At 34.5% G+C, this 15087-nt stretch overlaps 1 protein-coding gene across 9 annotated transcripts in view; it reads left to right on the forward strand.

Annotated features, from left to right (window-relative positions):
• BCKDHB (branched chain keto acid dehydrogenase E1 subunit beta) overlaps positions 1 to 15087 on the forward strand; it is a 729304-nt gene that overhangs the window by 176018 nt on the left and 538199 nt on the right. For all 9 annotated transcript variants that reach the window (XR_009558664.2, XR_009558665.1, XM_060283289.1 and 6 more), the window contains one exon: positions 317 to 403. Coding sequence is in view for 7 of the 9 variants with exons in the window: in XM_060283289.1 (XP_060139272.1) it covers positions 317 to 403 (87 nt within the window). In the remaining 2 variants the exon portion in view is untranslated. The remainder of the gene's footprint in view (positions 1 to 316; positions 404 to 15087) is intronic.

Consider the following 15087-nt stretch of genomic DNA (forward strand, 5'->3'; position numbering starts at 1 on the left):
AGATACAAAAATGTGAAATACATTCAGTTTATAACACAAAAATATAATAGAAGGCATTTTTAATGACATACATAGAATTACAAATCTCATTTTTCTTTTGCACTAGGATTAGCTACTGAAAACTTTTTTAACTGCAAAAATCAAAGAACAGTCCAGCTGAAAGGGAGTTACAGCTTATTTGGCATAAAATTGAATTGCTAATTTTTAATTATTTATTGGATTTAAATAATTTATTTTTATTACTTAATCAAAACTACCATCATATACTTGAAAATATGTATTCTCTTCAACATCAGACTTTCCTTTTCTCTTTCAGTCTGTGATCAAAACAGGGCGGCTGCTAGTTAGTCACGAGGCTCCCTTGACGGGCGGCTTTGCCTCTGAGATCAGCTCGACGGTTCAGGTAGAGTAACTTTTTGGCACTGATGTGAGCGTTTGTGCATTTGCATGTGTCTATGCGTTTGTGCATTTGCATGTGTCTATTCCAAGAACAAAATTACTTATCACAATATATAAAAGCATGCACTGTTTAGAAAAGTACATTTTCCCGTCTGACTCCAATTCACTGTCCTTTAGATAATGGTCTAATTACATCTTCTAGAAAAGAAATCTTAAAAGCTGAAAATTCCTTAATAGGAAGAAGGAAGTTTGAAATAATCTTAGTAAACTAATGTCAGTTATGTTTGCTAGGATAAGAGGAAAAGAAAACTCTTAAATTTGAATGGGATATTTCTCTTTTAATAAAACTTATCATGATGAATCTTATCATGAAACGTTTGATTTATAAAATTGATTTAAACAGCCTTCACCTTAGAAAAAATGAATCTGTCAAAAGTCAATAATTTAAATTCAGTAACAAATTTCACAATCAATAATTTAATTCATTAATCTGATTAATCATATGCTATTGGCGACACTTTAGGAATGGTTTAAAAACATTTCTTTTAAAAAAGGGTTCAGTTAAGATGCTGCATATCAGGAAAAAATTCTACAAACCTCTTTATGGAGGATTTTTACTTAAAACTTTCATTCACATTTATATCATAGATGGGAATAAGATGACTTAAATGTTTCATTTTTCCTAACTTTTTAAATTAAAAATTAAATAACTATATTTTAAATGGAAAGTTTGTATGCATTTTAAATTCAGAGTATCTTTGCAGCTAGCAAACATTTTACTTCTCTTTACTGGTGGTAAGATGGTTTTATTGTTAAGATACATATAAATTGAAAATTTCTTTAAGAGTATATGGTTAAAAACTTGATATAAAATTATGATATATGAGCACTAATGATTTCTACCAATAAAATATCTTTAAGTATGAACTGACAATGTTATAAATATTTTAAAATTAGATGAATCAAATTTAAACATAAATATTTTAAAAACTAGATCAAAAGAATTCATAATTATGATAAAAAATTATGCTGTTGTTTTTACATGTGGTATACATTTTTCACTAACAAAATTAAGAAAATACTTGAGTGTTGTAGATTTGTTGTCTTCCTTCTTATAGAGACTACAATTTGAAACATATTGCTTATCATTGTGTAACATGAGTACCTGGTATTTACCGTGCATTTTATTCATTGAGTAGCCTAATGTAGTATCCCTGTAAAGAAAAAAGAAGGGGGGGCTTGCAAGAATGAATCACTAACACCAAGATGGTATTTCAAGTCAAAGGCAAACTGTAAAGAGAAACTGGGATTTTCTGATTCCTAGTTAATATGTGGTCCACTAAACCCATCTGGCTGTTGCTAATGGAACTTTATCTGACAGCTTTGTTTCATTTTGCCCACTGAATGTCATCTTATTGTTACCTCAAAACTTTCACTTGCATTTAAATGTAAAAGGAAAGTAAATAAACATGGAATTAGAAATTATAACTAAAGTCCACTTTCTCTAGACGTGCTTTTAAAATTTGAATTCCATTGATTACTATAAGCTGCATAGAATGTAACATATTTTTTGGCTTGGAAAAGAATTAGAAAGATCATCTAGCCTAGTGTCTACTGGTCTTGAATAATATGTGGATTCGTGTCAAAGGAAAATTGTCTCTCGGGCTCCAAGAATACATTTGTGAATTCCAGTTTGAGGAACATCATATCATGAGTTAAATATAGTCACAATAAAAAGCTTACACCATCAAGATCATAAACACTGTATCAAAAGCAGATCCTGAAATTATATGATAGTAATCAGTGGTTAAGGTTGTGAAAGAGATTATACAGAATATGGTCATATTTTTTTTCATAATATGAAGACACCAAAACAAAGACCACACCTTATAATACTCAGACTCCCAAAATATGCCCACTGATCCTGGGTGTCTGAGGTCTGAGAAATCCTGACCCAAACCAACTGGATTCCTTTAACAGATGAGTGTTTCTCATTCAAAGTGCTTGTGATTGACCTGATTTTAAAATTAAGTGGAAGATTTGGGACTAGGACAGGAGTCTTGAGTAAATGTTGAGTATGTACATATGCATTCTTTATTCAAAGTTACCCCCACCCCATGAGGAAGATAGAAGTTGGATTCATTATAAGATGTTCTCTGTTTTCCATGTTTAAATCTTTCAACCAACTAACCACAAAATAAATTAAGGAAATAATGTAAAATTTGTAGAGAGGTCTTAGTTTGATATTTTGAGGAATTAGAATTTAGATTTATTAATATGAGGAAGAATTACAAAACGCTCACAGTTGATTTTGCTTAATTCAGATTTTACTTGTACAAATGGAAAGTGTGGAAAATGAATTTTAACAAAATATAATCAACATTGGATTTCCAAATGTTTGCCTGTGTGGCTTTTATGTATTGACAAGGAAGGAAAAAAAAAGCTAGACACCTTGTTTGTGTTTTTTGTTTTGTGTTTTTGGTTTGTTTGTTTGCTTTTTTGGTAATAATGTTTGCATACAATATAGGGTAATCTGAATAATGCAATCTACTTTTCAGTAATTGTTTCATGCACATATTCCAATAAATGCAGCATACTGTATTGAGCACCTTCTTTACGGAAGGCCTGTATCAAATTATCCAAGTGCCTGGGCTTCTTTAAACTGAAATCACTTAAGTGTGAGGTGCAGCTGCTTTCACCACTTGGAACGGTTCATGTTTCTGTATTTCTTTTTGGTTGTGTATACTTTGTAACGTTGAAGAAGATAAAGCAGGGTTAAGATTTTGAAAGCAATTTTCTGGAAGGGCAGGGAAATGGTACATAGAGAACTTTTCATTGTCCTAAAGAAGTTTGAAATTAGGGGTGAGAATGATCTATACGTTTGAGCACTATGGATTAAAATGCTGAGTTACTCTCATTGTATCAACAAATGTAAATTTTATGTGAAAGTAAGCACACGCAAAAACAATCTGCTCCAAAACCATCGTTTTGTGGAAGGTATTTGATAGCTCTTTGAAAGCTCATGGCTAATCTTACAAAATTGCTCTTAATATTACAATATTTTAAGAGAATGATTATTAACAATAAAACTACTGTTTTAATACATTAAAAACTGAGAGTACCATTTTCTGTTTTGCTCAAATTTTAAATTATTTCCCATATTAAAAATCCTGAAGAGAATACAGCATTTTAGACAGTATTTCTTTAAGTTTATAATTGATATTTTTAGATAGAAAAATTATATCATGCTCTATAAAATAAATATCAAGTAAAGGAACTTTTTTTTTTGCTAGCTATGGGAAGTATTGCTGGCTTTACTATTTATTATTTTTAGTTAGACAGATAAAATACGAGAAGAATGAATATAAAATATGTTCATATTTTATTTATATAACTTTTCAATTTATAGCAGATGGCTCTTCTATCATAAAAGGAGTTCAGTGTACACAAGTATTTTCATGCCCGTTGCCTCTTTTTCATAAACCATTTATTTTATTATTTCAAAAAATATTTATTGTTAGTCTCAGTTTGAAGTAAGTGAAAATCACAAAAGTGATTAGGAGACTATATTAATTACACATAACATTGTAAACTTATATTGATCAATAGCTTCTTCATAAAATTTATATAAAATGCTTAGAAAAATCAAAACCAATCCACTGAATCTGAGAACTGCTTTGCATTCCTATTGGATTAATTTGGAAGCAAACTGGGAGGTGGAACAAGCTGAGTGAGGTCTGTTATATCTGGCTCTCCTCTGGGGAAGATTTCTTGGTCAGTCATCCAAAGCTTCACTTGTCTCTTCCCATCTAATTTTACATTCCCATCTGTTCTCACTTTGGGGTGAGGGAACTTTTTCCTTCTCTCCTTTGACACATACCGAAACTTGGAGAAGAACTTGATTTGTGGAAAAGTGCAGAGACAACAGAGTTTAGCTAATTCATTGACCTCACTGTGGAGTTTGAGCAAAGATTTCGTTGTTTTGGAAAATTATATGACTTAGTTTGATGTGATGTTTGTATTCCTCAGCTTTATGTAACCATAGCTTAAAAAAAAAAAACAAAAATTTTACTGTGCAAAAGAGAATATGTTAACCTCATCCATTTAAATATTTTGCCCAAATTAATTTATATTATAATTCTCCAATGAAGTATTCAAAATAAGCATTATTTATGAATATTAAGACCAAATAATTCCTGGCATTTTAGTAGCTTTAATCAGTGTACTTTCTTTAAGCCTTGTAGAAACCAATCTTTATTTTTAATTTCTAATACATTCCCATAATGATGAACTAAATCTTGACTCTGATAAGCTTGGGATAATAATACAAAAAATGTTTGTTGTTGTTTTTTTTCCTTTCTGGATTCAGTGCTTAATAAGAGTGCCAAAAATTTTAGGGATTGGGGTTGGCTTAAAGGTTTGAATTTTTTTTTTTTAACACATGGAAGCAATAAGTCTGCAATAAAGAGTCCAATTGGAGAGTATGGTAAATTTCCATACCATTGTTCCATCCTTTCTGTGCAGTCTCTATTCGTAGGATAAGAACTCAGAAATTGTGCATACAGACATATATTTTTAAGGTAATCATATTCTAAAAGTTTGAGAGGGTTTTATAGGGTTTACATTAATCATCGCGTAAAAGGAAACTTTCCTAATTATCAAGTAAAGGAATTTTGCTTTTCTCACTCTTTCATGTTAGAAAGGACTATACAGAAGGATTTTTTTTCTTATAAACTTATTATTACCACCAAATTTACCAGCACTCTGTTTACCAACGTCAATCTGAAGAAGAGGGATAAGGTCTTAAATGGTCTTGAGATTTTTACACTGTGGAAAATATGTTTAAATAAAATTACCATGTTGATAAAGTAGGAGTCATCAGAGGAAGCTATAAGGGCAGTAATTTGGTGAATAGTTTACTGCAATTTAATAATATTATTACTATTTAAAATTTTTTTTTTAATTTTACTAGTGATTCAAAGCATTTGCCAACAACGAAAATAGCGATCAGGAAATGCATACTTGTGTACTATCATCTATCTAGATGGAGCCAAAGCACCAGAAAAGCAGTTCAACGTAGAGTATTCAGATACACGATGATCTTTTTAAAATGGAATTTTGCCCTGAAGCCTGTCAAGTGTTCAGTAAACAGCTTCCATGGCCATAAATATGAACCGAAGACTAAATCTTTCCGGGGATGCATCATGGATAGATGTGCTGTATCACTGTTTGTGGTTAAGCCCATGTTTCACTCTGTGGGTCCTCCCCCTTGCCCTGACCCCACCTTGTCTCCCTCAATGTCTCTCTCTCCTTTGCTCATTAGTGTACAGGTGGCCAGGCTTCTCCCATCAGCACTCTTCTTCCTCTCCCCATTCTCTCCTGGGCAGTCTCAACCATTTGCCCGGCTAGTCTTCAAACCTTCAAATCTGAAACCTTCAAGATTGGCTCTGCCTGTTGGGCCTCAGACTCAGAATTCCAATTTCATGCTAGTTTTGGTAAGGATAAGAAATCTGTGGACTTCGCTTGGGGCACAGTGGTTAAGAATCTGCCTGCCAATGGCAGGTTCAAGCCCTGGTTCGGGAAGATCCCACATGCCGCAGAGCAACTAAGCCCACGCACCACAACAAAGAGTAGCCCCCACTTGCCGCAACTAGAGAAAGCCCACATGCAACAATGAAGACCCAACGCAGCCAAAAATAAATAAATAAATAAGTAAAAATAATAAAACTCTAACTCTATATCCTTAAAAAAAAAGAAATTTGTATGATAAAATGGTTTATGTGGAAGGATTTTAACATGAAACGGGGAGAAAAGGTAGACATCAGCACCTGGATATCTGCCAGTTTCTGGAAATCAGCTTATCTCAAAATGAATTCTGTTTCTCCTCACATCTTTCTGGGCTTCTTAAATTGTCTTCTTATCTTGGCCTCTAACGTCTTATCACTTTACTATCCATTATTTTCTTACAGGACACATCAAATGTTGTCCATCATCTGTTCGAAAACCTCCAATAGATCTTCTCTGGAGTAATAAGATCTTTAGGTCAAGATCCTCAGCTGCCCAAACCGATGTTTCCAATGTTATTTTTCATATCCTTTTATGATTCTAGTATCACAGTGATCACACTGGCCTACTAGACATTTCCTGAATGATAATTAATTTGTACAACCAGCCTTTATTGAATACTCTGGGCATAGCCTTAATTTGGGCCTTTCATTCAAGAAATAGAGTTCTTGTTTTATAGACACTTAAGAGTTCAGTAGAAGAACTAGATGCTAAACAGATAATTATACTGTGGTACATACTAGGATAGAGGAATATTCAGAAGACTGTGGGATTATTAAATACTTGATCACCTAACTCAGATGTGATGGTTGAGTTAACTCTTGGAGGAGTGAAGGTGGGTGAGGATTCAGGCAGAGGGCACAATATAAATAAGGAGGCAGAAAAAAAATATGATATTCTAGGGGTTACAGTGGTTTTGGTATGGTTGAAGAGTAGTATGTGAGGTTTGTAGCATGAGGTAAGTATCAACAGGTAGGTGAGAATTAGATTCTAAAGAATCTTACATGTAATAGCAAGTAATTCGTTTTTGTGTAGAGGAAACTGACAGGACAGAGTAAAGCCAGCTCGCATAGATATAAATTCTAGTTTAAATACATTATTTATGTATTTAAAATACACCTTATAAACTTCCTAGTAAAAAGGTAGTAATACAAACTCAAACAATGGTCACAGTTATCATTATTTAAGGCAAAGGGGTGTAACTAAAGGATTTTAAGTAGGAGGTTAACATAGAAAGATTTACAATTTAGAAAGACCTCTGGCATTTATGTTAAGGATGCATTGGGAGGGGTGAGGCAGGAAGTCACAGAGATTAATTAAGAAACTATTTGAGTAATTTAAGGGTCTTCTGAGCCAAGGACACAGGAGTGGGGTTGGAGAGAAAGGTGAATTATAGAGAGAGAAGGAAGAGTATGAAAGAAAGACTTGCTGACTGATTCAGTAGGAGTCGGGCAGGGAAGGCTTAGCTTGATTTCTAGGTTGGGTGAATTTTGAATGGAGGTACCCTTTCACTGAGTTGGGGACTATCATTGGAAAACGGGTTTAAGCACATCGTCTATGGAAGATGATGAATTAATTTTAGACTTGTAGAATTTGAGGTGGGGATGGAAAATGTGTCTCTGCAGCTCTGGAGAGATTCTAAGGTATAGGAAAAGATTAAGGACTCATCATCTTATAGTGATGGCTGAGGTCATGGATATGGGTGTGATCACACAGGAAAAGGATAGTCTTAAGAAGGGAACTTGGTGAAGAAGGAGTCCTCACCCACATTTACAAGCAAGAGAGGAAGAGCTATAAAGGAGGGTGAGTTGGAATGTCCAGAGAGAAGGAAGAGAGGAAGAGAGAGCCATTACAGAAGACTAGCAGGGAGACTTTTACCATGGAATAGGTGGCCAACAACATTAAACGCATCCACGTTTGTCAGCTAGACTGTTGGTTGTACCTTGAGTATAGCAACCGGAAGACATTGGTGACTTTGGTGAAAGCAAATGCGGCCCCCGTTACATTGGGGCTGGTGAGTGAATGGCGAAGAATTAAAGCAAGAGACGTAGACCACTATTGCAAGAGACATAGACCACTATTTCAAGAAACGTGACTTTTAACGAAAGGGAGAGGGGAATAAAGTAGTTGGAAATGGGCTCAGTCTCTCAGTGTTATTTGCTCAGCTTGAAATGCCACTTTCTCAGTTTGAAGCCCTCTCTGGCAGTCTCCTTAACTCCCCCGCTCCCTTCACCTCCTCCCCCCATGCCCATCCTCTCCCTTCCACCTCCATCCCATCTAGCAATCAGGTTTTCAGTCTCTCTCAAATCTGCCCTTTGCTTTCTATTCCCCTAATAAACTCTAAATGAACCAGAAAAAAAAAAAATAGAAGAAAAGAAAAAGAAAAGAAAACCAAACCACAAAATCTAAAGGAAAAATGTAGACAATAACTGATATTGAGATGGGCAAGCAATTCTTGAGCAAAAAATTAAAAAGCAATAGGATCAATCATATTATCACAGATTAATGTATTTGCCTAAAGTGAAAAATATTTGTGTGACAAAAAACAGGCACAACTGAAAGGAGAATGACAACTGAGAAAGTGTTGGAACATGTGACAAAAAATTGATATGTGTCCTGTATTAAACATTCCTAAATATCAATAAGGAAATTAGTAGCCCCTGTATTTAAAGGTCAGAGGCGGATTGTTTTTAGAACTATTAATGGCTAGTAAACATAAAACTATTTTAGTTTTATGTTTAGTTTTAAAACTTTTAAAATTAAAATAGTTTTAAAAATGCAAATTTCAGAATGGGATATCAGTCTTCTTTGTTACCCGTAAGAGTGGCACTGCTTAAAAATTTTAGTATTGAGATGGTGCAGGATAAATGTGGAAATTGATTCATCTTTCCAGAAAATCAGTTTGGTAATGTGTATCAAAACTCTGCTTTTGGAGTTACTCACTTTGGAGTTACAAGAATGGATAAGGGCATTCTCCTCCATGCCATTCAATTGATTAATAAAATATTGGAAGCAATATCAGTTACAACAGGAATATAGTTGAATAAATTATAATGAACATTGTGGATTTGTTAAAATCATTAAAAGAATAGTTAACAACATTGTAACATTTGTATGGATGTAATACTAAATGAAAAACTCACTAGGCAAGCCTGCAGGTGTTTTACTTGCCCAACTGTGTGAAAAGAAAAAAAAATTATACATTGATATAGGCATAGGAAAAAAATCTTCAAAACAAGACTTCTGTTGATTTTTATTTTCTTCCTCATAATTTCTTATTTTCTATGTACGTATATCATAATTTATAGTAATTAAGAGCTTTCTTACAATTAGATGTCTCTCCCACATGGCATGGTAAGTCTTTGAGTTCTTCCTAAATTGTTTTAAATAAGAAAGCTCATTTTGCTCATTGAGTTCATTTTTTTAAATTTCATATTTCACAGCGTGTTTCTTAATCATGGACGTTTGAGTTTGGGGCATTGTCATTCATAGTGGTAATACTCAGGTTCGTGATGTGGGATAGTTTTAAAACCAGAGAAACCCCACTGCGTAGATTGGGCCATTCTGCAGGTTAGTTCTATCCCCACTTGTATGGTATATTTGATTCATTGCTCTCATTATAAAAGTGAAAGCACCATAATGTTGGGATATTCAGATTATTTCATTTTGCTGTGTTAAACAGTCAGTGATACTGAGACTAACGTTACTAGTATGTAATGATACTAACATTGGGTCCCCTGCTTATTTTTCTTCCCTCCTTTTGGTATTAGCTTTACGATGGATCGCTATCTATCTTTTCGAAATCTTTCTGGACGTAAGCTAGTCAGAAAAAAGATCAACCGCATTCCATCTCTCTGGGTAATGATAAAGTGCTCAGTTTCTCTCATACAGTCATTCTTTTTCCAGTCAGAAGTAGTCCCCTTTGAATTCAAAGGTGCATTCATACCAGACCTCCTGCACTTTTTTCTCCCTGTTTTGTAACCTCTGGTTAGTATTTTGTTGTGTCCTTTTGGTGGTGTCCCAAGATCACTCCTGTCCATCCCTCTTAAGACCAACTGATCTGCCAGTTGGATGGAAAAAATTAACTCTGCTGGAATGTTTAAAAGTAAATGTGCTCAACTGAAAGGTTATGTTATAAAACTGTAGTCCTAAATCACGAGGTAGATGTTATTTAAAGGAGTATGTGGGTTCTCCAGTAACCTCAGTTTGGAAATAGCCCCTCCACCGAGGGTCCCCGATGCTGCATCTGCAGTAGCTCCGTAACACAGAGGTTTCCTCCATCACATTATTTTGTCTTCCTGTCCTCCTAGCCCTTGAAATGTCTGCAGGTTTCTCGTTGATTTATTTAGTGTCCTTCTTGCCTCGATAGAAGGCAAGCTTCATGTCTGCTCCTGTAAAGCCTGGTGCCTAAGATCCCCGCCTGGCACTAAGCCGGCACTTGATAAATAATTTCAATGAATTGTTTGCCCCTAGGCATCACTGTTGTTAGCAGTTTCTTTGAAGAGTGACCTTCTTGCTGCCTTACGTTGTATATAGAAATTCCTAGTTACAAAACCTGCTAGACTGGACTGTTGGCCTTTTGTATATCACCACTCCAATTTGTTGTCCCCTAACCCCACCAGAATAATTTGCTTTGTATTTGTTGAGTTAACCTCCGGAAGGAGCACTGATATTATGTGCCGTTGTCTTTCAAATTTCTATTTCGCGTCCTTTCGGCAAAGTGTTATTTCTTTTGAATAACCTAGTGTTGCTTTTTTCCTCCCCATAATTGTCTAGTGAGGCTATAGAAGACATGTACATTTAAATAGTTACCAATGAAGTTTCATAGCATGAACAGACTGTTCAACAAGTAAAATAGGTTCTCAGAAGGAAAGCATTACTTTCTTTTAAAAGTTAGTTTGGGGATTGACATGTACACACTACTATATTTAAAATAGATAACCAACAAGGACCTACTGTATAGCACAGGGAACTCTGCTCAATACTGCATAATAACCTAAATGGGAAAAGAATTTGAAATGGAACAGATACATGTAAATGTATAGCTGAAACACTTTGCTGTACACCTGAAACTAACATATAACATTGTTACTCAACTATACTCCAATATAAAATAAAAATTTTTTTTTAAAGTTAGTGATTTCTATGATATGGTACCTTTAAATTGTGTTTCAGCACCTAAAGAGTTGTAGTTGCCTTTTGAAGCAGTAATTCTTTAATATCTGGTTGTATTCCCAAAGAAAATTATAATTGATTTAAAATATTTCATTTCCTTATTTGGTGTGAAACAGTTTCTCGTATTTAAAAAAATCGTTTTGTAATGTACGACCTTGTCTTAATATTTTTCAAACTACAATAAGGTTATTTAAAATTTTGTAAATGAGAGACAGCAGAGCCTGTATCCATGATGTGGCCAATCCTTTTGGCCACCTTGTACAACGTCCCAGGCAAATATGGAGAGCATGTTAAATCAGGCAAGAAATTTTAGGCAGGTTTTATCAGCATTGTGTTCACTATCAATAAGGGGCTGGTTGGCCTCCTGGAGATAGCACTAAATTTCTCAGCTACTTTGTCATGCCTCTTGGTGTGCAGTAAAGTTGCTGTTGTTGAAAACTCATTTTATTTTGGTCATCTCAAGTAATTAAATTTATAGCTCCAATTAGTGAACGTGTTGTTAAAAGGCCCATCATCTCTTTCCATGAATGAGTTCATAGCTCGCCAGAACACAGCTGAGTTGAAAATAGACATGAAAATAGAAATTAACTACTGCTAATGAATTTTCTGCTCAATTTGAATCTAAACACTTGTGAAAAATTAAGACAAGTTACAATCAGCACTTAACCACCCAAACAAGCAGTTGAAAAGGAAAGCTATAAGCAGAAATCATCTAGTTTAAAACTGTTTTGATTTTTAAAATCTATCATTGTTAGTGAAAGTGTTCAAGAGGTTGTTTTAATTTGCAGAAATGTCTGAAAAAACTGCATTTGATTGGGGAAGTGTTGAATATTTGATTATTTTCTTTAAAGTCATGTTGAAGAAGGGGCTTTATTTTTAATTCTTGATCCGTTTGAAGAGGCATACCTTTCTGTTTTTAATCCTTGAAAGGATCATAGTTTTATACTGCAGATAGCACCAAGAATCAATTTGTCTTTATCAAAATTATTAGGCGAAAATGATAATTCATGAGTATACTTTTAGGAGCATCTAAATATTTGTGTTTTAAGAAGTGCATTGAGATGACTAACATTTCATAATTCATGTTTATAACATCCACAATGTACTATTGTTTAAAACAAGCTCTGATTATTTTCTCTTTTGATAGGATTAGTTTAACCTCATAATAACTACATTTCTGCATTTCTGTCCTGGTCCAATTTTAAATTCAGAGCTTAGAATACAGATAGTATAAAATACTTGCTATGCCTGTATTATTGAATGCTTCTGGACCAGTCAATCTCAGTTCTCCCTGAGATGGCTTGTATTTTTAAATGTTCTAGCACCATTTTTCTCCTTTATTCTGCTTGTCTTTTAAAAATAGTACCAATGGTTATTTCTATATTAGCAGTTAAGAAAATTGAAATTTAGTCTTACCTTTACAGCTCATTATGGAAGAATCTCCAGCCTCTGCACTCTGATAATAAATTTATGCTTCATTTTTTTAACCATGAACTTTTCTGGGCATAGATTTCTACTGAAGTGTGCGCAGCAGACCCAGCTGAATGTATTTTGTGAATAATATTCCAACATCACACAGTCCTATACTTTATTAAAACCAGCTTTCCTGTGGCAGTTCCAAAAACATAGTTCAGGCACCTTAGAAATAATGAAGTACTATACAAATGTTGATAAAATAGTCTTTTAATATGATGGAATGTTTTATTATGTATGCAGCTGTCAATTTACCTAATAAGTTAAAAACAGTATTCATCTTAATAAAACCCATGTACTTTACAAAACTAGGATGTTGGTTCACATTGAGTCCTGGAAGCCACAGGTGAAGCTAAGTCCTCCTGTTGGTGAGGATGCCACCTGGATGCCTTCTTAGCCCTTCAGAGAACCACAGAATCTTTTTTCTCTCCTTTCCTTCCTTCTTGCCTGCCTCCCTCCCTTTCTTTCTTTCTTTCTATTTGCTTTTCCTGATAGTATTCTCTAGTATTCTCCATGCTGGTCTCGCCAAACCCATCGATCTTTGCAGCAAAGCTATGATTCTGCTCTCACCAGGGGCTAACTAAGCATCATTCTAGGTAGTGTGTGCTTACGAAAGCCTTCTCCATCCTAGTCAGCAAGAATCAGAAGTACCCTGTAATACTGGAAGAAGGTGAAAGAATAAGGTTGGATGTAGGCATATATTTTCTTTTCACATGGTTGATCAAAAGTGATATTTTTAAAAATTATGGAATTACTTAATACCATTTGAAAAGCATTTCTAAAGTGGATCATCTATCAGTACAAAGTGTGTGTGGGCGTCCCACCAAAGGATATATGAATTAACTTTTTTACCAATGGTTTTTTAAAACGGTATCATGGAATAGGGTGTTATATATGAAACTTCTGCCTATGTTGTTAATTTCCTCCAAGGATAGCATAGCTAACAGTAGTTTTAATGATGCTGTTAGAGGATAATTTGCTAAAGTTGAAATGAGGGGGATCATTTTGACACATAATTAAGAAAGACATTCTTTTCCAAATATCAAGTGAAGAAAAAAAACAAGTGGGGTCCATAAAACATTTTAAAATGATTTCTCCTAAGAATAAGCCGGGTTTTCATTTTTTTCCTTCAGAACAAATGTCCTGAGGGGAAGAAAGAAATCCCATCTTGAAATGTTGATTATGCCATTTGAAGAAATTTGCTAAGTACTTGAAAAGTTCATGTAGTATGACTTTTCTTGCTGCTTGCCTTGTTGCTGAAAATTAGGACAAAATATTGCTGTTCACCGATGAAGCACCTTTTAACTAAGAATGTAAAGCAGAGTTATTACTAACATCATCATTGTGTTACTGCTATTAAAAAGGTTCTTTTAGAAGGATGGCTTGGCTCACTTGCTACCTGGGTAATGAATTTGTTTTCCTCGGGGACAAACAGCCTTAAAACAATGTTTTCTGAGAGGATAGAATTCCATGTTATACAAATAGAGATGCTTCCCTTGAGATACTGGGAAGGCTCAGTGGGCTTATCAGGTGACTACTAGTTTGTCGAAAGTCCTTTGCCTAACAAATGTGAAGCCAACAGTCTTTCTGTTGTCTATAACATTTTAAATTGATAACTGTTTCATAGATAAAATCTAAAGTCCTTTGTTATTAGTGAAGGCTTTTATTAGTGAAAGTTTATTGTGTTTTTTGGTGTCACAGGAGTGGAGTATTATCACCCGTAATAATATTGATCTTTTCATGCTGTATGCAAGTCAAGCATTTTAAGTGCGATTTCATATTTCCATTGGTTTTCATGAAGCCCTTGGTCACCTGTACATCAAATAGAGCAGATGTTTGTATTAGGGTACGTTTATCTAAAGAAATGTTCAGTATGTACAGTAAGTGACCATAGAGTTCCAGCTTCCATGTCAGGCTAAGGAGAGGTGAACTGGTAGGGAGATGGGAAATTAGACCCACGCCTGTTGGTCTAATAGCCCCACTGTTAAAATAGTTCTTCTCATTTCCACCAATTCTCATTTCCTATTGTCTGGATAGGAAGCTTGTCAAAGAAACAGAGAAGACTTGAGGTGGTAGTGGAAAAAAGATGGTCATACACTTTATCTTCCTAACTTGGACAGAAGGCATAAACTAGGCATAAATCCTCATTGCTAAGGAATTATTGAATGGCCGATACATATATTTCTAAAATTTTCAACCCCCCTCCCTTTTTTTTTGTGAGGGAGGGGAGTTTCTTGGAGTGTTTGGTTTTTTTTTAAATGATTCCAGTAAGGCATTTTAAATAATATGGTTGCATTTTAAATTTCATTGTGTAGTCTAAAATATTAGCTAAAAACAGTCGTCTTTTCATTGATTCCATGAGCCCTTTAAGGGTTGTATACAGTACAATGTTGAATTTGTCCCTTCGTTAAAAAGGTAAGCCTGCCGTTATATCAGCAGGTGAAGTAATCATCAGATTGCACTGATTAATTGCAA

The sequence above is a fragment of the Globicephala melas genome, chromosome 14, assembly GCF_963455315.2.
Source record: "Globicephala melas chromosome 14, mGloMel1.2, whole genome shotgun sequence".
NCBI lineage: Eukaryota > Metazoa > Chordata > Mammalia > Artiodactyla > Delphinidae > Globicephala > Globicephala melas.